The following is a 23,928-nucleotide window of genomic DNA, read 5'->3' as shown; positions in this document are numbered from 1 at the left end:
CCTGCCTGCCCTATTTCCTCATGTGCATCCTACACACAGAGCACTCCCAGGCTGCCCTGTCAGACGCAGCTGATCAAAGCTCGCTCTCTAGAAACAGGAATCTACACAGAACTTTTTTTTTTCATTTCACTCTTCCAGCTTTCTTTTTTTATAAAGAGCTAGTAAGTGTTCTGTCTAACACGTTACCTGGTTTAAAGGAAAATCCCAAAGTGTGATGGTAAGTTGTAGTTACTTTAGATTATGATTTTATTTTGTGTGTCTGTGTGTGTTTGAAACTCTCCAAAGCTGTTCAGTTGTAGTGCAGAATATGGATTTGTGCATACCATAATTTCTGTATAAATTTGAAAGAATTTCTATATAAATTTGAAAGAATTTCTATATAAATTTGAAAGAATTTCTATATAAATTTGAAAAAAATTCTGTTCAAATTTGTAAGAGTTTCCAGCACCTCTTTATTTTTAAGTGGCACTGATGTTTGTGTTCTTGAAATAACTTTGGTTGTATCTGCTCAGAGTGCAGGGTGATGTTTAAATTGCAGAATTTCAGACAGTTGTGTGCGTGTGTGTTTACACCATTGTTGCTGTCTCATCCCTTTCAAGCCACATTCTCTCCATTCTGAAATCCTTCTGGTGGTCATTCCTTAAGTACCTTCCTATATTTTTTCTTTTATGGGAAGATTTAACAGCTTTTCATATCAGTGACAGCCTTTAGGCATGTCCTAATCCAGCCCTGGCTTGCTGATAAGAGCTGTCAGCTGATATCATGCAAGGGCTGTCTGGCCAAGCATTTATTCTGGGCTAGCACTCCTCTCCTGGGGGAGGTGTCAAAGATCTGCCTCTGAAAAGGGCAAACCCATTCAGCATTTTTGGACTGTCTTTCCCTTTTTCTTGTTAAAAGAATTTCTCCTCAGTTTGCTCACTCTCAGACCAAACTGCACATCTAACATTTCACAAAGCAGCTTTCAACACCAGCAGCTGTTGACGTGAGCAATAAAGGCTCGGGCTGCTGTTTGCATGCTGGAAGGCACAGGAGAGCAGCCCAGCACTGCTGCCCCCTCAGACTCCAGGAAAACCACCTGCCCACAGGGAAAATGTGGTTTTATATGCCCAGGGCTGAGCTCAGGGCTCAAGGACCAGTCTGTGAGGCTGACCTGGAGGTTGATCTTTCCCCTGTGTGTGCCAGCTCCCTGCCCAGGCACTGACCCTGTGCCCATCCCTCTGGAGGATCCCACACCCTGCCCTCAGCAGCAAAGGCAGCGTTGGGTTGTGGCTGCCTGTCTGACCATTCTCCCAGCCAGCCTGGCTGTCCTGGCGTCCCTGTGCAGGTCCTTTCCCTGCCTGTGGCCCCAGCAGTGACTGTGGTGCTGTTCCACCCTGGCAGATCCTGCCCTGCCCACGGCACCACTGGAGACAAAGGCAGGAAGCAAAAAGGAAGAGATTGGGAATTGCCAGCTCCCAAGTCAGGGTGTTCAGCTGTATGAATAACTGCATGAATTAAAACCAGAATATCTGTTTTTTCACTTGTTGGTCCCATTGCGCAGTGGTTGCACCAGAACACCTCTGCCAACACCTCCATAAACCCTCTGGTGCATGAAGTTTAAAGGAGAAGGAAAGGGAAATTTATTTTCCTTATTCCAAGGGCTTACAGGCTTGTGGAGGGCAAATCAGTTTTAAAAGACAAGGCAGAGAAGAAGAAACCAGGAGGTTTTTCTCCCTTTAGGATGGCCTGAATGGAGCATTGGCCCCCTTTGCTGCCTGTGCCAGAGCCACCAGAGGCAGCTGATCCCTGCCTGCCTGGATCCTGTTTTGCCTCCCCCATTGTCACTCTGTCCTGCTGTCACAGCTGCTGGGACAGCACCTCATGTGAAATATTTCTGCCTTAATAACAACTCTCAACCTGGTTTTTTGGATGTCTCTCTAATTCTGGAGCAACCTGAAAAGGAGACTGGAAGTGCTTACCACTGGGGATCATTCCTTCAATTACTTTTACCACAGTTGTAATTACTTTTGGGGGCAAATGCTGCTGGGATAGGATTGGTACAAGGGAGGGCAGGTGCCAGTGGAGATGGTGATGGCCTGGCAGCAGGGAGGAGGCTGGGCTGGCACCCGGGCACCCATCACAGCAGAAAGGCTGAGCAGGAGGGTCCCAGTGGGACATGCCAGCCCCTCCCAGGATTTAGCTCTGAGGAAGGGATTGAGCCCCTGGCTGCCATCACCCACATCACTCTGGGGACAAAACTGCTCTGTGGAAAGGCAGCAGGCTCTGGGCTGCACTCAGGTGTTCAGTGGCAGAAAACCATCCAGCCAGCCTGGGAGCTTGCTCTGCCCTCTCCTGTAACTCTGGAAAGGGTTCAGGATTGCAGCAAGATTTAGGACATTCCAGATAAACTCTGCCTTCAAGCCAGGCTCACAGCCATGTGATGGGAAGATTTTAAGGCAGCCTCTGGGCCAGGTAGGGAACAGTTGTGCTCACCTGTCCCCTCACAGGCTGGGGCATTCGGTGGGAGGAAGAAAGAGGAGGGTGTTGTGTAACTCTGAATGAACACCTGCACAGTCAGAGCCTGAGACCCAGGAGGCTCCTGCCCACCCTGCAGGACAGCAGGGGAGATGCTGTGGGTGACACCATTTATCTTTGGGTGTCTCCATTTTCTGTGCTCCAGCAGGGCTCAGTCTGTTGGATACAGGGTGTTCTTTCTGCCTGCTCTCACCTGAAAGCAGAGAGTGGTCCTGGAGCAGCCTTGGGGTCAGCACTGCCCCTGACTCTGGGCAGCAGAGATCCCAGTCTGCAGGCAGGGGGGAGCAGGAGCAACAGGGGAAATCCCTTTCTCAGAACAGGGATACACAGATCTTCCCTGTTAGCCCACATCCCTGGCAGAGCCTGGCAGGACCCCTGGCAGGACCCACTGCACCCAGTGCTGAGGCTGCAGCCAGGAGCAGCTGCCTGCACAAATGTGGCTCTTTGTCCCCCCTAATGCTTCTGTGGCAGAGCCTTTCTGTTCTGGAGAGAATTTTTACCTTCTTTTACATCTCCCTTTGGATGTACTTGCAGCCTGTTGCAGTTGTTGCTCTGCCAGCTTTGTCTTCAGTTGCTTCTGTAATGCCCTGGTGCATTTAGTGGCAGAATTTGGTCCCTGGCACTCCTCTTCCCCTTCCAGCCTCTCCCCAGCCTGCCCTGCTCACCCCAGCCCCTGGAGCCCTGTTTTTCCTGCAGGCTGATTCCCAGGCACTGCTGTGCACTTTGGTCAGCACTAATTCCTCAGCTGCTTTGTAGAAAACTTCTGCTTTCCTACAGAAGCTTTACGTGCACTGCTGCTCCAGGGTAGAGTCACCGAGTTCCTGATCCAGCCTGGCCCTGTGCCATGAGAAGAACTCGATTATTCTGCTAAGCCCAAGGCCAGCTGCAGCAGAGGCAGAGGCAGTCCTTGTGTGGGCAAAGGTACATGCAGGCTGTGGAAGGAATGGCTCCAGGAGCAGGAGCTGACTCAGAGTGGCGACAGGAGCCAGCAGGTTGGGGATGCTTCAGTCAGGGTGTGCTCCCCAGGCAGCAGGCACAGCACACAGAAACCATTTCATCAGGAATTGCAGGAAACTGCTGATGGGTTTGTGCAAGGGCTGCCTCACAGGCAGTGGAGAGGCTGCCACAGACTCGTCTGAAAGGCAGAGGGAGTGTGACATGTTTGACTTTGGGCTGGATGGGTCTCTCTGGGAGCAGCACTGATTACAGAAAGCAGAGATTTCAGTGGAGCCACCTCCAGTCTGGCTGGCTCACATGACACAGGCACATTCCAACAGCTGCTGTCCTTCCCAAGATGCCATCCAAGCCAGGATAGCAGCCATCAGCAAAGAAATATGGAAAACCGAGGTCTTCGCTCACCAGAAAAATAAATATTGACACTGGACATTGCTAGAGAGCCTGGATTCCTTCCATCATTTCCTGAAATCCTCTAACAGCCATAAGTATTTAATTTATGAATGTAAAGAAGGGATTTTGTTCCTTGCAACACTCAGTGTCCCGTGCTCCTTTTCCCAGCCCTTGTCCTTGTGGTGACATCCCCTCTGCAGTGCAATCCATCACCCTGTGCTGGAGGCCACAGGTCTGCTTGGAATTACTGAGTGCTTCATCCTGGCACCTTTGAAAGAGCTTGTTTAATGCAAGTTCTGTAAAAGAGACTGATTTCCCTGAAACACCAGGCAGTTATGAGGCTTTTATAAATCATCCATTTTCCATGCCCCTGGCAATTTCAAAACTATCCTTCTGGATCAAATGAAACTTGCTCTTTTCTACCAAATGGTCTGTTCATAGCTGGAGCCTTTCTGGTTTTTATTTTGATGATTAGGAAGCTGCTTCTAAACATGGAAGTTGCAAAGTTGAAAGCTTTTGAGCTATGGCATCCCAATATTTTAACCTAGGTTTACAATGGATTGCTTGACAGAACCAATTTAGCACAAATGGGATGAATATATCAAATATATTTCAACCAAAAAGGATTTGGCCCATTTTTTATATTTAGCTCCATTAATGACCTCTTCCAACTGCTTTGCCATTTGCAATGAAGTATTTCAGCAATGATGCTGCTGTTCCTTTATTTCCTCAAACAGAAGCAGATTTTTACAGAAGGGCCTTTTTAATTTCTTCATGCAGCTGCATATCTGTCATAGTCCAAGAACCCAGCTCAGAGCACTCTTGGCTCTTTGAAATCTCTTTTTCAGCCTGGTGGCACCTTCACAAGCTTTAGTGTTTTTATTACTCTTGCCCCCAGAGAGCAGCTGTGGGGCTCTGGGAGCTGGCCAGGCTGTGGGAGAGGAGGAAGCTGAGGTGTTCCTGAGCACACAGTGACTCCAGGAGTCTGTCACCCCGATGACAAATCCTAAAAACTCATTCATGAGCAAAGCAAGCGAGTCAACTTCCACATCCTTGCAGCAAGGGAGGCAGACAAGCAAAGGGGACACAGCCCCTGGGGCTTTGCTGCTGACACCAGGGGACACAGGGGACAGAGGGAGGGATGAGCCCAGCCTGCAGTGATGCCACAGGCTCAGCTCATTGCACAGAGCTTTGGCAGGGCTTGCTGGTGAGCCAGAGCTGCTCTGGTTTCATTTACGTCTTTTTCCATGATCTTGACATCACCTTATGATGGATTTTTTAAATTTTTTTTTTTTTTGCAGCTTTATCCCTTTTACACAACAGTTAATAAGACTCAAATCCTCTGCCTGTCCCTGCCCTGACCTTGGGGCCCTGAGGCTCTGGTGCAGCCCAGGCAGGGATTTGTCCCTGCCTGTCCCTCAGTGCTGGGACACTGCTCAGAGCTTGTCAGCGAGGCTGGAGCCAGCCAGGGGCTGAGCTGTGCCCTGATGGCTCTCCCAGCCATGGCAGGGCCTCCCCAGCTCTGCTGCAATGGCCATGGATCCTCTCCAGGAGCCTCAGCTGAGCCCCTGCAGGAGCAGCCTGGCTGCACCAGCCCTGCCAGGGAGGGACAGAGTAGGGGCAGCAGGGACAGCACAGGGAGAGGAAGGGAGAAGAGAATGGCACAGGGAGAGGAAGGGAAAAGAGAATGGCACAGGGAGAGGAAGGGAAAAGCACCTGCAGCTCACCCAGGGGCTGTTTTGGGCAGGACATGGCCAGAGCAGCTGGCCCAGCAGGCTCTGCTCAGCACAGACCTGCACCCTCTGCCCCTTCCCAGGTGCTCCAGTGCTGCTGGATGGGTGGTGGAGCTCTATTGTTGCAAATCCCAACTGTGCATTTTTTCCAACCCAATTTTCTCAGGAATTGACCCAGTTCTAGCATTTGGGAACTGGCATTCACTCTACTGGCAAATGTTTCTTATTTGTTTCAAACAATTTGTCCAGTGTGACCTTTTCTTTTTTAAATAGCTTACACAACAGGAATACATGAATGCTAAATTCTAATCTTGCATAACTCTGAAAGCAGGGCCATACATTTACCAGCAGTAAGGGACTTTTTTCCCCATCCTTTGCAGGAAGTAAGAAGGAAATCCAGCAGTGTGCAATTTCAGTGAAGGGACAAGTCACCCATAATCCTCTCACCCCCAGAATTCACAGGGCTCTCAAGGTGACAGTGTTAGTGCAAGACATTTCTGCATGTCTATGCACACAGAGAAATGCAGAGGACACCTGGCAGCTGGAAAGGAGCCTGATCCTACCCCTGCTGCTCCAAAACATTCCCACTGACAGCAACTGGGAAGTGACAGCACATCCTTCAGCCTCTCATCAAACAGTGATACCCTAAGTCCTGGACAGGTGCTTGGAGGACACTTTTCTTCCTAACAAGAAGCATTCCTTCAGCTCCTGGCACCATCTCTCATGCTCTTTGTATGCCTGAACTCTTTCCCAACAAGCCTAAACTCGGCCATGGGGAGAGTCAGCCTGAGCCACAGCCCATTGCATGTCAGGGCACATGGGGCACAGCTCTGCTCCTCCCAAAACATCCCCATTGTCCCTCCTGGAGGGCACCCACTGCACTCCCGCCCCTGCAGCTCACAGGAGGCACCACGGCCTGGCTGACTCATGTGAGACTGCCCATGACCTTGAACGCTCCTGGGCAGATCAGCAGAGCCATCAGATGCTTTTCCAGCAAGGTGTATTTGGCAATGGATGTCTCACCTGGGCTAAACCAGGTGTGGGGGCAGCACCTGCTCCCTGCAGAGCTCCCCAGGCCGGGGCCAGGGAGGGATGAAGGGAACGGAGACAGGCATTGCACAAGGTCAGGGCTGAATGCTGGCCACAGCAGAGGGCGAGGAGGGGATAATTCAGATAATTCACTGTGTTCCCTGCAGAGCCCCCGGAGCCAGGAGAGGCTGGGCTGGTTCCAGAGCCAGGGAGATGATGGGAATGCTCTGCGGTGGGTCACGCTGGGGTGGTCCTGGGGAGCCACAGGGGTCAAGGCAATGCAGGGAGCCAGGGGCTGTGGCTGCCACCTGCTGGGGACAGCTGCGTATCACCGGCGCCAGCAGACAGCCCGCGCTGATTCTGACATTTGGTTTTCATCTTCGTGAATCACTTCAATATTTCAAACATACCTTTGACCCATTTGAGCACATAAGAACAACAATTAGCACCAGCACCTCATAAAAGCCAGCAATGCTCCCTCTGATGCTTAGCAAAGCCTCTGACCGTGTGGCCAAAGCCATCACATTGCAATGCAACATCTGATCCCTGGGGAGCTCAGAGAGGAGTCTTTAAAAACCACAGGACTTCTGCGAAATGCAAAGCTTTGAGCCATGGAGCTGCTGAGGAGCCCCACACTACAGAGATAGATGGGCTCCCACGCACTTAGAGGTCAAGGTAAGAGCACTCTGATGATTTTAAACTTCCCTGTGAAAGCATTTGTTTATTTTTACTTGCCTTCTGAAATCATATGAATATATTCAAATACTGGAAGTGAAGAGCAGCTTTCTGTGCTAGCATGCACGCACAGTCCTTGGATGCTGCTGCTGCTTCCCCCAGCTCTGCAGGGCAGCTCTCCTTTGTCCCTGCACCCCAGAGCTCTCTGAAACACAGAGCCACTGCCTGCAGGTTTGTACTGACACTGGTTTTACCCTGTGTTTCATAGGTTAAAGAAGTAATTCCTATGATTTCTTCTGCCTACACGTTCTTGCTTCACAGTGAAACAGAAAAATTGCTGCTATTGCTCTAATAATAATAATAATAATAATACTTATGTAATAACTATATTTATGTGATGGATTTATGTGATATAATAGTTACAATTATGTGATGGACTAGGGGGATTTGTTATTAATTTAAATTGAACATTTGCTCTTAAAATTGTTGTGTGTTTTTAGTTGCTGCTATGTTTTGCCAGCTCGACTTTCTGGTTAATTTTAAACAGGTACAGATACCCTGGCCAGCACAACCTGTCTCCTCCTCTGGCTCTCCAGAGCCACTTCTTTCAATGATGGGGGGTTTGTGTTGGCTCCAGTCCTCAGATTTCCAAAGATCCCTCTGACCTGAAGTTCTGTTGTTCAGCAGAGCCCAAGTTTCCCATTGCTGCATGGTAGCTGTGGCTGCTGAGGAGGAAGCAGCTGTGCCAGAGCCTGACCTGGGATTTCACCTGCTTAAGCCAGGCTTGTGTGGGCAATATAAAGTGAGTTTGTTTTCTGAACAGATCTCAGTGATGAATTGCACGCTCACACTTAGGCTGCCAAGCTCTTGCTCAAGTGGAGCTCAAGCAGTGGTCTCAAGGTTCCAGGAAGATTAATGTCTTTATCTAAACCCATTTATATACCTAGATCTCTATCTATATCTAATCTATATCTCTCTCTCATCCTCCATCTCTATCTAATCTATACCTCCACCTGTATCTATATGAAAAAATTAAAGCCCTGTCAGAACCCATGTGCTTTCTGGCACAGGGAAGCATGCTGAGCTGGGTGTCTGTAGACAGTAATTTCTACCCACCTTTAGCATGAAATCTGAAGGAAAGAGTAGCCCCCTCCCTGCAAACTCTGCTTCTTTCCCTCTCAGTCCCCATCTTCCCTCCAGCAGACTTGCACAGGAATAGAAATTTGTCCCCTTCAAATATTGCCATGACAACTAAGAAGAATTCTCCCAAGCATTCCTACCATTCCTATCAAGTCCTGAAACAGCAAAGGGAAAAGGTGGGGATGATTGCATAACATGTGTCTACATAAGGCAAGGCTCAGGCATTCTATTTTCTTTTTTTTTAAATGAGAGTATCACTGGTCCAAGGCACTTCCCAAGGCAGGGAGTTGAATCACTTTCCACAGAAGGCATGAGACAGAGGGCTGGTGACTGAAGCACCGACACACTTCTGCACAGTGAGCTTAGCTGGCCAGAAGCTATTTCAAACGAAGCCACGTTTGGCCATCACCAAAAGTTGCAAAGAGAATTCCCCTGGGGAATAATTAATCAGCCTTGGTAAACAAATAAAGCCAGGCTGATTGTGTGAGCCTGCAGAGGGAACGCAGGGTAGTGCTGAAGCCTTTGACCTCTGCTGTGTCTCCACAGCCCCTGAGAGCCTCTGCAGGACTGCTCCTCTGCCCAGCGCCAGCCTGAGCCCTGATGGCTCCCTGGAGGCCGCCCCTGCTCGTGCCTCTGCTGTGGGGCTGGCTGCTGGCCTCCTCCTCCTCCTCACCCAGCACAGGTAAAGGCCAGCAGGCTCTTGTGGCACTGCTTGGGTTCATTGGGACTTTGGGGCTTTGTCCTTCAGCCAGAGCTGCTCTTCTCTGTGTGTGCATTGCTGTGTGAGTGCTGGTTCATAAACGTGCAATCCGTGGTGTGATTACGTTGTGTTTAGTGGCTATTTTCTGAGTGGATTTGACTGCCTTTGGTGTTTGATAGAGAGATATCAAATAGAAACACTGCTGTAAATGCTCCTGAGCATGGTCCCAGACAGACAGACAGACAGTGCTGGTGTAAGAAACACAAGGCTTATTTGCACTTGGAGAGTCATGCTGCTAAGAGAGCACTGCTCTGCAAGCTGCCATTCATGGCCATGGCCCTTCAAGCATCCCTGTGCTGCACTGCACCTGCTGGCTCTTTTTTGCACCCAGAGAGATGCTGAGCAGGTCTGGCCCTCCCTGATGGAAGCAGAGCACGGTGCAGAGCTGAGAACATGCCCAGGAGGCCACTGAGAGGCTGCCTGTCCTGCCAGCCAGCAGGCACAGAAAGCTGCCACAACCCCTGTCAGAATGAATCAGGCAAGGCTCCATTTTCTTAATGTGGGAAAAGCCAAATCTTTATTCACATTATTTGTTTTATTCAGTTTTCACAGACCTCATGTGCAACATCTCTTGGCTGGTAGTTTTCTTACTACTCCATTTATTGGTCAGAAGGTGATTTGTGTGTACGTGCTAAGGTTCAGGTGTTTACATTTTTTGTGGGTTCTCATGGAACAGATCTAATGTTTATGCAGGTGGACTTATTTTTCACCCAAGAATAAGTTGTTATGTTAACAAACTATTCATACCAAGATTGTTTTCACATGGGAAGTTGCAAAGTACTAGCTGCACTTAGAAGAAATGACAGGCCAGCTATCAACCCTGACTTTATGAGGCTTTTCTTTTATAGTTCTTTTACCTGTCTATGACAAACCCCCTGCTGCCACTCTGAGCAAAGCCTGCTGCCTTTGAAATGGGCTCCAGAAAACATGAGTGGCACCTCCGCCTCTCTGAGCAGCACAGGGAAGGGCAGACAGGAGGGGACATTTGGGGACAGCTGGCAGGCTGCTGCTTTTCCACTGGCAAAATAGGTGGGAAATTGCAAACCCTACCTGCATCTCAGAGGGTGTGCTGTGGACAGAGGTGGTGAGGGGCAGCTGGGGACAGGCAGGGGTTTGTCACCTGTGAAAATCCCCCTGACAGGGAGACTCCTAAAAAGTTCTGTGCCAGGATTGAGAAATGAAGGGGACTTTTGGTTTTGTCAGTCTTCAGGTTGTTGTTTATTTTTTCTCTTATCAACAGTTCTGCATGCCATTCCAGACAACACACAAAGAGAAAGGCTCCAAAAAGGTCACAAGCCACGCAGGTTCAAGGTCTTTTAAAACTATTTAGTCCAATTAACTCTTAGAATTAATTTTATTTCTGCCTTTCTACCAATAATTAATTATTTGTCTGTTCACACAACATCTGCACTGGGGCTCTTTCTAACCAATTACCCTGTGCCACCAACACTGCAGAAAACGGAGCAGATGAAGAATGAGAAGGAGATCAGACAATGCCCAAAATCCTCCATCTTGTCTCCCATCTACCTCCAAACTAAAAACCCAAAACTCTGAGGTTTTCACCCTGTGATGAACTACACCACCATCTATTTCACACACTCGTGGATTCCAGTTCATCCCAAAGCCTTGGAAGCTTTCTCCATGGGTGAAGGCTGAAAGCAGTGTTCTCCTGGGGGTCAGGGCTTCTCAGGACAGGCAGAGGAACATTCCCTGTGCCCTGGGTCCCAGCAGTCCCCAGAGCAGGGGTGCTGGTGGCACTGAGGGCTGTGGCTGTCCCACAGCCAGCTCAGCATTGCCTGACTCACCTCCACAAACGTTCTCAGGGGGAGAAGCTGTCGGTTTGGTTTTCTCCAAGAAACATCCAGGAGCAGCTCTCCTTCAAGACTGCATGATGAAATAGTGCATTTCCAGTCCTGTGTTCAGTGTGAGTGATGGGGATGTGAGTGAGACTGGTAATGTGTTATTGTGAAAATGAGAAACTGCGGGAGGCAGTGCTGGCATTTAAAAACAATAAAATCCCAGAATGCAAGCACCATCCCAAAGAGAAGCTTTTTTGTTCTCTCTGAAATCCAGACAATTTTTTTTGCAAGAATTGCTGTTTACAATTACAATTGTTTTTAAAAAAAACTTCTGTTTTGCTTAAGCTCAAGATATAAATAAATTTCAGAGTATTGTCCTACCCAGACAGAAATTCCAGTTCTGACCAATCCAATCCCCTCTTGACAGCTTATCATGACAAAGGCTAGCAGCTTTTTTCTTCCTTGTTTTTTCCTTATGAGGTTCAGCATTTATACACCCAGGAGGAGCCTCCCAAGCCCTTGGTCCAGTGTCATCCTAAATGCATCTCCTACTTCACCACCTAATGTAGTAACAAATCTCCCATGGACCTTCACATTCTGGGAACAGTGGGATTTTCAAACTGCTGCCTGGAGTGTGTTTTATTTGGGAAAATTCCTGTAGAAGAAACAAATCCTCCAGCAATATACCCTGCAAACTTTCCAGGGAGCACATTAAAGCTGGATTTATGTCACCATCTTCCACAGAAAAATATCCTTATGGTCTGCTTTCACAATGGATTTATTAAAAGAATAAAAGGGAAAAAATGGTGTAAATCCTGATGAAGACGTGAAAAGGGTGTTAGAGAAATGATCTGGGGGCCAGATTCAAAGGGAGAATGGTGGTAATTCTGGACTGGCACTGCCAAATTCCTGTGAAATAAAGTGTATCATGCAATGAGTATATAGAAACAAAATGGATAATCTCACCTGTAGATAGTGGAGAAAAATGACCTTTGATGTTGACAAAAATTGGCTTTGTTTCAGTTACTAAAACTGAGCAGCCAAACAGTTTTTGTCATGTGAATGACAACTCCATATAGAGCTGGACCTTTAGGACATGTCTTAGGATGGAATTCATCCACACTTCCTTATTTATTGACACATACCAGCACCTTGAAATACCTTTGTAAAAGGCAGATCAGCTGTAAAGGCACATTTTTGTATAGCTGATAGATGTCCAAAATAAGAATTATTCTAATTCTCTGCTTTTTACCTTTTTCCCCTGTTTTTTCCCCCCCAATAATCTTTAATATACTTGAAAGGAATATTTAAAGCAATATGGGTGATTTGTGTCTATTAAGGCAAAGGAATATAAATCCCCCTGACAGCACACTTTGATCTGCCATCCTGTGTTGGTGGATGTGCTGAACACAATGTTTGCAGAGATAAGTGTCCTGAAGGTTGGTAAATACCAGGGGTTGAAGGTAAGCAAATACAGCACATGAAAGGTCATCCCAGGGCAGCAGTTTTGCTTAAAACATCTTGAAAAAGGGTGTGAAAAAGTGGCCTTCTGTGTGCCTTTTCAATGATCCTTGAGTGCTCTCTCTGAGCACCAGCAAAAACTGGTTTTTGGTGGGCAGGACAGAGCTCATGTGTGTTTGTTGAACAGCCAGGGCTGCAGCACTTCACATCCAGCAGCTGCATTTCAACAATTCATAGCAAAGCATCACGCTGATGTTTCATGGCTGCTTTGGGGTTGTTTTCTCCACTTGGACTCTGTGTTTCACCCTCTGTTTGTCTTTAATGCAGTTGCTCCCCCACAAGACCTGCAGATCACTGACCCCGGGCTCCTGGGCTCCCTGGATGTGGAGTGGAAGCCTCCTCCCCACGCCCAGACCTTGCAGGAGTGCACAGTAAAATACAAGCTTGAATATCACAGCACTGGGGATAGAGAGTGGAAGGTAAGGCACAGCATGGATTACTCCTCCCAAACCAGGGCTGTTCTGCCTTTCCTTCCTGCACAAATTCATGTCTGCATTTTGAGCAGGAGTGGAACCAAAGCTGTTCCAGTTTTCCATGAGAAACCAGACTGGTTCAGTGGTTTGAATGGGAATGTGCTTTGAAATGTAACAGCAGCAGCAGCCAGGGAAGGGGTTCTTTCTGTCACAGGGCTGGGTGTTTGCTGCCCAGAATAATAACATTCCTCACTGTAAAAGGAAAAAATATTTACAGTTTTCTAAAGCATCTTTATGGGGCTTGAGCTGAAACAACAGATCCTTAGGGATGCAGAGCGATGAATAAATAAAAGTTAGATTTCATTAATTATCCTAATGCTCTAAAATTCCCTCTATCCAGAACTGTGTTTCTAATTGCAATTTACTTCTCTCTTTAGATGTGGTTGACTGTAACTCAGCTCTTTGATAAAATTGTCAGTCATCTCTCATTGATGGGTAGCAGGGCAGCAGCAGGCACAGCACAGGAAGGGCTGTTGGAATTTGTTTTGTGAGTGCTTAGAAGATGAAAGCTGCTGCAGGGTTGGGAAGGTAAATGGAACGAGGAGAGGAGAAACCCAGCAGTGGGGGCTGTTTGGTTGGCACAAGGTACTGAGGAGCACATGAAAAATATGCTGAGGATCTCCCTCAACAACCCAAAACACAGATTGAAATCCTGAAAGAAAAAGGGATTTTTTTGCACAATCCTAAAGCAAGAGAGCTAGAGGGCTTGCCAGCTCAAGAGACAGGGAGAGAGAAGGAGCAGTCAGTCAGGCTGGCAGTGCTGGAACAGGTCACTGCTTCACCTGCCTGGGCAGCAAAGCCAGGGCTGCTGGGCTGTGCTCAGCCCCACAGAAATGGTGTCAGGCTCATCCCAGAGGAGCCTGCAGAGGGGAAATTCCTGTTTCAGCTATGGATTGCAATTGCAAGGGCATGGAAAGGGGCTCCTGGACCTGGTGCTGGTCACAATGCACCTCATGCTCCCAGCTGTGCAGCAGTGCAGAGCTCTCCAGGATGATTTTAACTGTAATTAAAGGAAAACCATATGCAGTTTCAAAAAAAAAATCTGAATTCCTTTAGTTAGGAGTAATAAAAGCTTCTTATATGAGGCAGATGTACAGACTAGAGCAAAATCACCTCTGACACCTTGCCAAAATGTTGACCTCAGATAAGGTCACCAAGAACAGTCAGGCTGAAGAGAATCCATAGGACATCAGCAGAAGATGATCAATGACAACATCACTGGTATCTGTTAGAAATACCTGGCTCACCAGAGCTCTCACACCTGGGGAGTGCTGAGGGCACTGTGGGCTGTGCCACTGCTGTTCCCACTGCATTTTATGGCACAGATGCATTTAGGGCACGTTACCTCTGTCCTACATGAGCTAACACAACACTTTGTCCCATCATTTATCAACTTTGTTGTCCTCGCATAAAGTGAAGGGGAATAAGTCTGAGGGGAAACAAAACCAGAAAATCCTCAAAGGGGGTGCTCAGAAAGTCCCCCAAAGGGCAAGCCATGCGGCACACGGTGGGTGAGGCAGTGCTGCTCTGCCTGGCTGCTGGTTCACCCTTTCAGGGGCTGCTTGACTTCCCACAGGAACCAGCCTTACAAGACTCATTGTTCTTTCTGTTTCTCATTATTTCACACCATAAAAAATTGCCTTTAATGTGGGTTTGTGGTGGTATCCTCCTCAGGCTGTGCTCCTTGCTGCTGGGGTGCCATTGATCAGCCTGCTCTGCCCTGTCCTGGCTGGGTCCTGTGGGGTGAGGGGGCTCACAGCCAGCAAGGCTGGGCACAGCCTTGAATTATTGCTGGAGGAGCCCTGGGCAAGTGAGGCAGGACAGAATTATAAAGAGACAATAAAGCACACAAATTTGCAGCTGGAGCAAGAGCAAGGGTACCTAATTCTGCTGCCCACTTAGTGACAGAAGAGGTGCTTAAAAAAATCTGTCTTTCAACCAGGTTATTTTTACTAGGAAGCTAAAACTCAGAGTTGGATTTGACCTCAGCAGGACTGCTGAAGTGAGGCTGCAGACACTGCTCAAAGGAAGGTGTACAGGTGACGTGGAGGTGCAGAGTGACTGGATTTATGCAACCTTTCAGATCCCACCACAAGGTCAGGAGCAGCCTGTGGCACCTGCTGCAGTTGGGTGCTTTGCATGAGCCTGTTGCATGAGCCAGTGCTGGCTGGAGGGTTCCTGGATGGATAAGTTATTGCAGGGTTTGCTGATGTTTAAGACACTAGAGCAGCTCTGCTACCAAAGGCTGTGCTTGTGGTCACTGGATCCCTGGGGCTTGTTTCCCTCTGCCCTTGCCCAAGCTTGGCTCAGCTGCCCTGCAAGAGCTCCACTGCTGAGTGAAAAGGTCAGTTTAGCATCTTTCTGCTCCAAGGTGGACTGACTTTTATGAGAAACAGAGCACTTGGCAGTAAAACTAATAATTCTGACTGGCTGCCTTTTCTTTTTTCCTTTTTTTACATTTTTTTATCTTTGAACTGCAGCACACAGTTGTTCAAAGGCATAAAACTGTGGTTTTGCTGCACACTGCTAAATAGTGGTTATTTCCTTCTCATTTGACAGGAAAACTTGAATCAGAGATCCAGAATTTCAAGTGCATCTATCATGACTGGGAATACCTGAAGTGCACCTGGCAGCCCGGTCTCCTCACACCGCGTGGTGCACATTATGGGCTCTATTATTGGTATGTAACAGCAAAACAGGAAAACAGCCAGGCAGCAATCAAGTGAGCCACTCAAAGTACAAAAATGCCACAGGAAATATGTTTTTATAGCTGGCAGTGCTATTGCCCAGTTCACCCAGAACGAGCCAAAATAATGTCCCAAGCAACACATGGCTTCTGGCAAGAAAACACCAAATCCTTTCTTACTTTCTTAAATCAGGCCCATGCTGATCTTTGCCAGGAAATGTCTTCTCTCTTCCTCCTTTCCTTTTATTCATCCCCAGGAGGTGTTTTCTGCATGTTGTCCACCATAAAGACTTGTGTTTTCTCTTTGCTAAACACACCTGGGTAGTTCTGGCTGCACATTTCCCATGATCACAGTGCATATATCTCAATTGGACAGGATTTAGCACAAGGCTACTGAGCTCAGTGAACCCTAGACACAGAGTGGAGCTTCTCAGCAACTCAGAGCTTTAGTGTTCAAATATATTTCCATAGCCTCAGCACATCCCATACAAGCAAACACGCTGCCACAAGGTAATAATAATAATAATACATAATTCTCAGCTGTTTCTTTTAAACTGGTGCCTAAATTCTGTTCTGCAGGAAAAACACAGCTAGAATTAGTGGTTTGGGACAAAGTAAATACTGTATTTGTGCTTCAGCTCCTATGATATTATGGAAAGGATGACTTAGGCTGGGTTTCGTGCCACTGGGCTATGTGGACAAAAGCATAGCTGCATTTTAAAGAGCTTCCATGGAGTTCTTGGAAATAGTCTTCAAAGGAGAAGCCCCAATTCAAAACCATTTTGCTAACTGCAAAGATCTGCTTGAAGGAAACCATGGAAATGCATGATTCATGCCTTAAAGGAAAACAAACACTAAAATAACCCAACCTTGAGTCAATTGCCTTCAATAAAACCAGGCATTTGGATCTGGGTCCCATTTTATCACAAGATTGGGTGGACACCACGGCATCCTTTGATCCCTGTGAGCAAATTTTTATAGTACTAGAACATGAAGTTTTTCCCCCAAACATAATGTGCTGTGCAAGGAGACTTTCATTAGGTCTGGAGTACAGGGGCCAAATTCAGCCCTGTTGTGAGGGCACAGAGCAGCAGGAATCTTGAAAGACAATATGAGACACCAGTCAGTGTTTCCAGGATGCAGCCAGCAGCTCAGCTTTGGGGAGTGGCCCCCAAAGGCAGGAGGGACAGGGTTGTGGCTGCACAGCAAGTAACAAACAGCAAACCCTGAGTGCCCATGGAGAGCCATGGGAACCACCTGCAGTCAGCCAGAGCAGCTCAGCAGCACTCAGGCACACATCTCCTGCCCAAAGACACTTCAATTTGGTTTGGGAGGGTTTCTGCAACTCCAGAGTCCGTGGCTGATGGTGCAGGAAGGGCCCTAGAGGAGCAGGACTGTCTCCATGAATAGAGGCCAGATCCTTCCCCAGCTCCAGTCACACAGTGGCACCTCTCGTGCTCCAGGAATGGGCTTGGGGAGAGCCTGGCACAACCTGAAAACCAACCTGAGAAGCTGTCTGTGCATGTTAATTTGGGTTTTTTCTCTTCTCCACACTAGTGCCATAGCAGGAGTGCAGGTGACTGACCCACAGCACTGTGCTTAGGACAAAGGCTGGGATATGGGCAGTACTTGAGGTCCAATCTCATAAAAACCATCTTACTAAGCAGTAATTTGCTTTGTTCTTCTTTCTGTTTCCGTGCCAGGTACGAGGGGCTGGAGCAGACAACACAGTGTGCTCAGTACATCCAGGAGCATGGGCTGAACCTGGGCTGTGTGCTGCACAACCTGAGCCGGGCAGAGTACCGGGATCTCCACATCTGCGTCAATGGCTCGGCAGCAGCCGCCCAGCTCCGGCCGCTGTACAGCACCCTGCGCCTGCACAACCTCGGTAAGGGACCCTGCTGGCCAGCACACAGCCCAGGGCCACTGCCTGCGTTAGGGCTTTCCATTCAATGTGTGCTTTTGGAGCCTGGGTGGTTGGAATGTGTGCATTTCCCCCAGGGAAGGGCTGTGGCATGTGCCAAGCAAGATTTCAGTTTCCAGGAGTGTTTGCAGGGAAGCAACACCACCCAGCATAGCCCTGGAGGTGCGTGGGTGCCTCCAAGTGCTGCATTTGGACAGCTCAGGACACAAATGGCCTGCTGGGCATGTGGCAGAGCAGCTATGGGTGTTTGGCTCTAGCAGCACAGTCACAGAGATCTCTTCATTTACTCCTGCTGGGATTGAAACCACTGCTGCACTCCTTGCAAGCACAGGAGAGCTCTTTGGGCTCTGCTGTTCAAACCAAGCTAAGGTCTGGGGTGAGCTGAGTGCCAGATGCGATGGGGTCTGTCAGAGATGGATTTCAAACCCGTGACAGACACGGAAAGGGAGCGGAGCACAGCATGATGTGCAAACACTACATGTACTCCGTGTTTATTACGGTGTATATTTATTAAACCATGCTGGTGCATTTGCCTACATGCCAGAAGGACAAATAGCCAATCATCCAGCTGAGCCACTGGGCTAACGAGCAGGATTTCTGAATTCAATTAGTGCTGCCACGTGCTTCGCGTGTGGCTCTGGGTCTGGGAGAGGAATCAGAACATTTTCTGGGAGGCAGAGCGGGCAGGGAACATGCCGGGCACCGCGCTCACACCCCGCGCCTCCAAACCCCTGCCCCGCAGCCCAGAGCAGGGACCCCGGCCAGCCTGTGTGCTAAGTTAAAATAAACAACACACCCTGCAGCCTCGGTGACATCCTGCTCCTCCAGCGTGGTGGCCGAGAGCCAGGAGCGCTCAGAAATCCATTAGCGGGGACAGGGACAGAGGCAGGCGGGGATCAGCCGCAGCCTTTCGGCCAGGAGCTATCCCAGCACCTCCTGGCCCTCTGTTTCTCTCTCCCCAGCACAGCCCCGGCCCCGCAGCAGCGGGAGCTCTCGGTGTTCGCAGCCCAGGAGCTGTCCCAGCACCCCTGACCCTCTCTCTGTCTCTCTCCCCAGCCCAGCCCTCGGCCCCGGAGCAGCTGCAGCTCTCGCTGTCCGCAGCCCAGGAGCTGAGGGCCGCCTGGAGCCCGCCGGGCGGGCGGGTGCCGCCGCACTGCCTGGAGTACGAGGTGCAGGTGGCCGAAGACGCGGCGGCCTGGGCGGTAGGGACAGCGCCGGGGTGTCCCAGGGACGGGAGGGGGTCGGGGAGCGCGGCCGAGCCGGCGGCGGGGGCACAGGCTGCGGCAGGGCGTGTGGGTTACCCCGCGGGGATCGCGGCTGCACCGCACACGCTCCTCCTTAACCCCCTGACCCGCAGCTGCGGCTCGGCTGGAGCAGGAACGGAGCCCAGCGGGAGGCTCCAAGAGAGCGTTTCCTCCTGCCTGCTATCTCAGAAATCTGCCGTCGAGGAAATTTAAAGGTCGCTACGGTTTGTTTCCCTGAATAGGGTGACATAACTTGGACCTATGAAACTGTAATTCTAATCTCTCAAAAGGAGTGGCCTGGGACAGAATATATATTTTATGCATGGTGATTTTTCCTTGTATGTTATCCAGGTTCAGTTTGGAGGCAAAACCAAAAAGGGCTAATTAATCATAGGGGACATCTCTTTTTTAATTGCTGTATTCCACTCATGAGTCCTCTTAGGTAATTAAAAGAAAGATTCTATAAATTAACAGGCATAAATGGCAACATACATGATGACACCTCCAAAAAGTATTTTCAGTAGATTTGTCTTCATAGTCATGTTATTTGCATTAGCTTGTACAAAACTATTGTGAAATCATTTAAAACTGCCAAAAGATAATCCAAAGGTTTACAGAGCCTGGAAAATGTGCTGGAACATCAGGCCACACCAGGCAGATTCTGGTGGTGGCACGTAATTCCTTGATATTTCTTTCTGTTTTGTTTCTCAGTTTGTTTCGACCCAAATGGAAACTGCTGTAACAATTTCCAGAGCAAACCAAAGCCATGTTTCATGTGTTCGTGTCAGGGGGAGAACAAACATTTTCTGTGCAGACCAAGGCTTCTGGAGTGAATGGACGCAAGACTGTTTCTCTGGTATGGAACTCAAAATAAATTGTGTTTCTTTAATATGGCTTATAAAACCTGATTGGGTGCAGGTGCTGCCCTGGGGATATGCTGGTGTCCAGCCCTGCAGGCGGGCTGCTGGCTTAGTTCCACCTTCAACACAGTAATATATACCTGTAACAAACAAATAAATAAATAAAAAGGTGTAGGACAACATGGAAAAGGTGAGTTTGTGTCTGAACTCAAGCTTTGTAGGAGGTAATATAATCCATTTTACCATCTTCTTATTTCCTGCCCTTTATCTTTGCAGTGCCCAGAAAAGAGGACAAGCAGCTATTTATTCTCATTCCAGTAATCCTGAGTTTGTCAATTAGCCTCATAATATTTATGTTGATTGGCCAGTGCAAGAAAAGGTAAGCACCAAGGATGCCTGTCCGAGCAATGTGCTTTTTTGTCGGTGTCTGTAACTATTTATAACTACAGCTAGCTGTAACTGAAATATCACATTGAATGTCTAAGGGCCAAACATTAATAGATGCTCTAAGATTGGACAGCAAACAAGAGTTCATTTTCAGTAAACAACCCTTCTGAGTGTGTCTGTTTCTGATATGAAATGCCCCTACAGCAACCCATAAACTCACTGCAGAGACTCAAATACTGCTCATAAGAGCTCAGACTGCTTCTGTTAAATGCAGCAGTTGCTTGCATGCACAGCAGCATAAATAAAGCTATTATCATGCCCCAAACCACTCAAGAGCAGAGATTTGTCCTAGCTGTGTTATAGCAGTGCCATTTTAATGGGCTAAATCCTCATTCTTTTGGTACTCTCATCCCAGCTGTTTACATTCATGTCAGTGATGCCATGAGGGGAAAGCAGATGAGTAGATGAATTTGTCTGCTTTTACTGATGATAATTTCTTCAGGTCTGAGAGAACTGATGCCCCAGTACTGATAACTGTTTTCTTTTACTGATGGCTATGTAGCATAACCAAGCAGAAAGCTTCTCTAATAAGCCTTTTAAGGCATCACTCATGAGGGAGAACTGGCTCTAGAAAGACCCTTGTGTGGTCCCCAGAGATGAACTGACACCTGTTTGCATTCCCAGAATCACACCCCTTCATCTTTGCTGTGCATCTGCCTTCCAAATGTTTTGGTTTGTGAAATTTGAACAAATTGTAGATGCTAGTGAGAAATCTGTGGAAAGCAAATGCTTCCTGCATTGCCACTGGGATGTGTGACGGGGACGCTGGAGCATGGCCTCAGCTCTGTGAGTGTTGGGAATAACAGCCTGTGTCCCTTTCAGATCCCCAGCAGGAAAGCCATTGCACACATCTGTGGGATTCTAACTGCCTGTGCCTGCTGCACTGCTGGTGTTTGGTGGGCTGCTCATGGAACGATCCCAAGGACAGCCCAGGAGCCCTGAGCTTTCTGCAGCCCACGTGGGTCTTCCCTGCCTGCTGCCACTTGTGGAGGCAGCTGCTGCAATCCCAGTCCTCAACAGGCCCAGGAAAACTGGAGGGGCTTGAACTGACTGCAGGAAAACTGAAAGAGATCTGACCTGCCTCTGAAGCAAAGGTGTTTCTGATACCAGGACAAGGGAGAAAAAGAGGCAGTGGAAACTGCCATGAATAAAGATAACATGTTCTTCTGTGGGCTTGTTTGGGTTTTTTCTTTTGTGAGGACTCCAGAAATCTGTCAGCAGGACACACACACTGAAGGGCAGCAGCTCACACACCATGCTACACGTGTGCAAATGCTACACGTGTGCAAACACCTGCATCCAGCCCCTGTGCCCACCTTGCTCTCACCAGGTCTTCCCTTTTCCCACTCAGCCTGCTGAGAGCACCTAAATGCTGAACAGGAGCTACCTGAGATATCCATTTCATCAGCTGAAAAGCTCATCTGCTGAAAAGCTCAGGTGCAGAGGCCCTGAGAGAAACTTTTCCTTTAAAGAGGCATGACCACAGCTACTGCAAGATGATTCAGAGAAGTGAGGGTCTCTTCTTCTTGGGAATTTCTCTAGGAACTGGACATTGGCACCAGAATTCAATGAAGCACACCTGATGTTTCTCATGTAGTCAGGTGATTAAATTGTTGACTGATTTTTAGGAATGATTCCCTATGATGATGATGATAGAAAAAAAAAAAATTAAAAAGCATCCACTGGATGAAATACCCTTTTCCAAGCCCATTCTGGGTTTTTTTTGCTTGAAGAACTAACCAAGGCAAACACAGGGGTTTAGTGTGGTTTCATTTCATCACAACAACCCTGAAAATGTATTTTCTTGAAGGAAATTCATTCAAACTGGGAATTTCTAATGAACAGTGGAAGCCCAGAGAGAAAATCAAGTTTGTGTCAATCAGTTATGTAAAGAGCCATACTAATCCAATCAGAAACAAAACAACACAGCAAGTGTTGTTGGATGCAAGCAGTTGGACGTCTTACACATCCAACTGCAAAATTATTCAATCACTATCAGCTGCTTCCACTGCTAAATGGGAAACAGCCCAGTGTAATTTGGGGAGCAACCTAAGGAGGAAAGAACCAGGAAAAAAAGGTCACTGCATGAACTGAAGCAGAAATGAAGTTTCATGGTTGCTGTAATTCTGCTGAGACACAATCTGCCTCTGCTGCCTCCTGGGCAGCCACCACGGGACGGCTTTACTTTGAAAAACACCTGTGAGCATGCACTGGATGTGGATTTTCAGAATTGCCACCAGCCTCTGATGTTCTGCCAGACTCTTAAACTGTTAAAATATCTACTAAAAACATGTGAGTGCGTTGTGAATGTCCCCAAGGGAAGAAGTAGGGCAGGTAGCCAAGCCCAGCCTGCTGTCCTGGGTACATCTGGTGCAATCTCACCTACTTTACCAGGTGGGAATGCTGGGCAAGGCATTTGGATTGGGGCAAATACTGCAGCAGCCCCAACCTGCTGGATGGGTCTAAACTGGGCTAAAGGCTCTAGTCCGGTTTTACCCAAAACAAAGTAAGAAAGGAAGAATTAAAGTGCACGGGTGCAAGTAAGAGAGAGCAAAGGAAAGGCTGTTGTACCTCCACAGCTAGAACTCACCCCAAAAAAGATCAGAGCTATTTCAGTAACCACAGAATATAAAAGTTGGGCTGAAGCCTGCCTAGAAACCTGCCTAGTAACAGAGTGATAAATTAAGTACATCTACTTATGGTATCTGTATGCTGCATCTTCACAGGAGCATTTAGGTGAGGAAAGCTGGGCTTGGCCCCAGTGCAGGGCTCCCTGCTCCCCAAACTCATCCCTGCAGAGGGTCCTCACTGCAGCAGCACCAGAACACCTCCCTCCTGCTTTCTCACAGAATCACATCTGCCTCATTTGCAAAATCCAGCCCTAAGAGATGGCACTTGCCTTCCTAACACCCTGAACCTCGCTAGAATTTCAGTAGTGATTTTTTATCCTGTGTTTATAGAATTACACCAAAGTATTTCTTTCACACAGTTGTCTCATGAGAGTGTTTTAATTCATTTGCTGTAGTTCCATAATTAATATTTTTAGTAAAGCACTTTCAAAATCCCTCCTTTGGCATGCTCTGCTCTTATTGTTCCCAGCTCATGTCTGGGTTCCACATATTTTTACCAACTAAGCTCCACATGTTTGGTGAGACATGTCTTTGTCTTTGCATACCCATGAGTTTAGAGTCTTCTTTCTGTCTTTGACTGATAAAGTCTTAGAGCCATTTGTCGAAGAATAAACCCAACTTTTCCTACCCAGCTTTTTTCTCCCTAGAGAATGTCAATACTTGTCACACATACAAAAGCACGATCCTGTGCATGCTCAAGGGAAATGCAAAATCCTTTTAGTCTGCCATATTCTAGCTGCTTTTGGGAAGTAGCAAAACAGGGAAGAGGAACACCAAGGTCTTTGAACTCAAACTCACCCTTCTTCTCTCACTGAGGTGTATTTTCAAGCTGCCAGCAAGAGAATAATTTGAAAATCAGCTTACATTCTTTTTCCTCATATTCATCCTCATATTTTTTAATTTTTCTGAGTGGCCTCAGTACAAGTGTTTCAACCACTCTAACTTGACACAAAGCAAGGCTGACATAGGAACATAGGAATTGATACCTGAACATGAGGAACTTTACTGTGAAGGAGACAGAGCACTGGAACAGGCTGCCCAGAGAGGTTGTGGAGTCTCCTCTGGAGATATTAAAAAGCTGTCTGGACACAATCCTGACTAAAGAGCACTTGGGGACCTTGCTTGAGAGGGGTTTGAACAAGATGA

The 23,928-nt window shown here is 47.9% G+C and overlaps 1 protein-coding gene across 4 annotated transcripts; it reads left to right on the top strand.

Moving 5' to 3' along the window:
* Positions 1 to 58: 58 nt before the first annotated feature.
* On the top strand, positions 59 to 21,300 carry IL13RA2 (interleukin 13 receptor subunit alpha 2). 4 transcript variants are annotated; one of them, XM_058814231.1, is made up of 11 exons: positions 59 to 217; positions 7,983 to 8,100; positions 8,985 to 9,120; positions 12,786 to 12,937; positions 14,934 to 15,087; positions 15,551 to 15,671; positions 17,381 to 17,565; positions 18,658 to 18,803; positions 19,557 to 19,701; positions 19,982 to 20,084; positions 20,975 to 21,300. In XM_058814231.1, exons 3-11 carry the CDS (start codon positions 9,039 to 9,041, stop codon positions 21,015 to 21,017), a joined length of 1,131 nt encoding a protein of 376 aa, XP_058670214.1. In that variant the 5' UTR covers positions 59 to 217; positions 7,983 to 8,100; positions 8,985 to 9,038; the 3' UTR covers positions 21,018 to 21,300. The 4 variants fall into 4 exon arrangements, with proteins under 4 accessions (XP_058670214.1, XP_058670217.1, XP_058670216.1 ...); XM_058814233.1 differs by having other exon boundaries at positions 185 to 217; positions 7,986 to 8,100; XM_058814232.1 differs by lacking the exon at positions 59 to 217 and adding an exon at positions 7,256 to 7,298 and having other exon boundaries at positions 7,986 to 8,100.
* The last annotated feature ends 2,628 nt before the right edge of the window (positions 21,301 to 23,928 follow it).

This window comes from Ammospiza caudacuta, chromosome 14 (genome assembly GCF_027887145.1).
Source record: "Ammospiza caudacuta isolate bAmmCau1 chromosome 14, bAmmCau1.pri, whole genome shotgun sequence".
Lineage (NCBI taxonomy): Eukaryota > Metazoa > Chordata > Aves > Passeriformes > Passerellidae > Ammospiza > Ammospiza caudacuta.
This window is presented reverse-complemented; position numbering and strand designations above follow the sequence as displayed.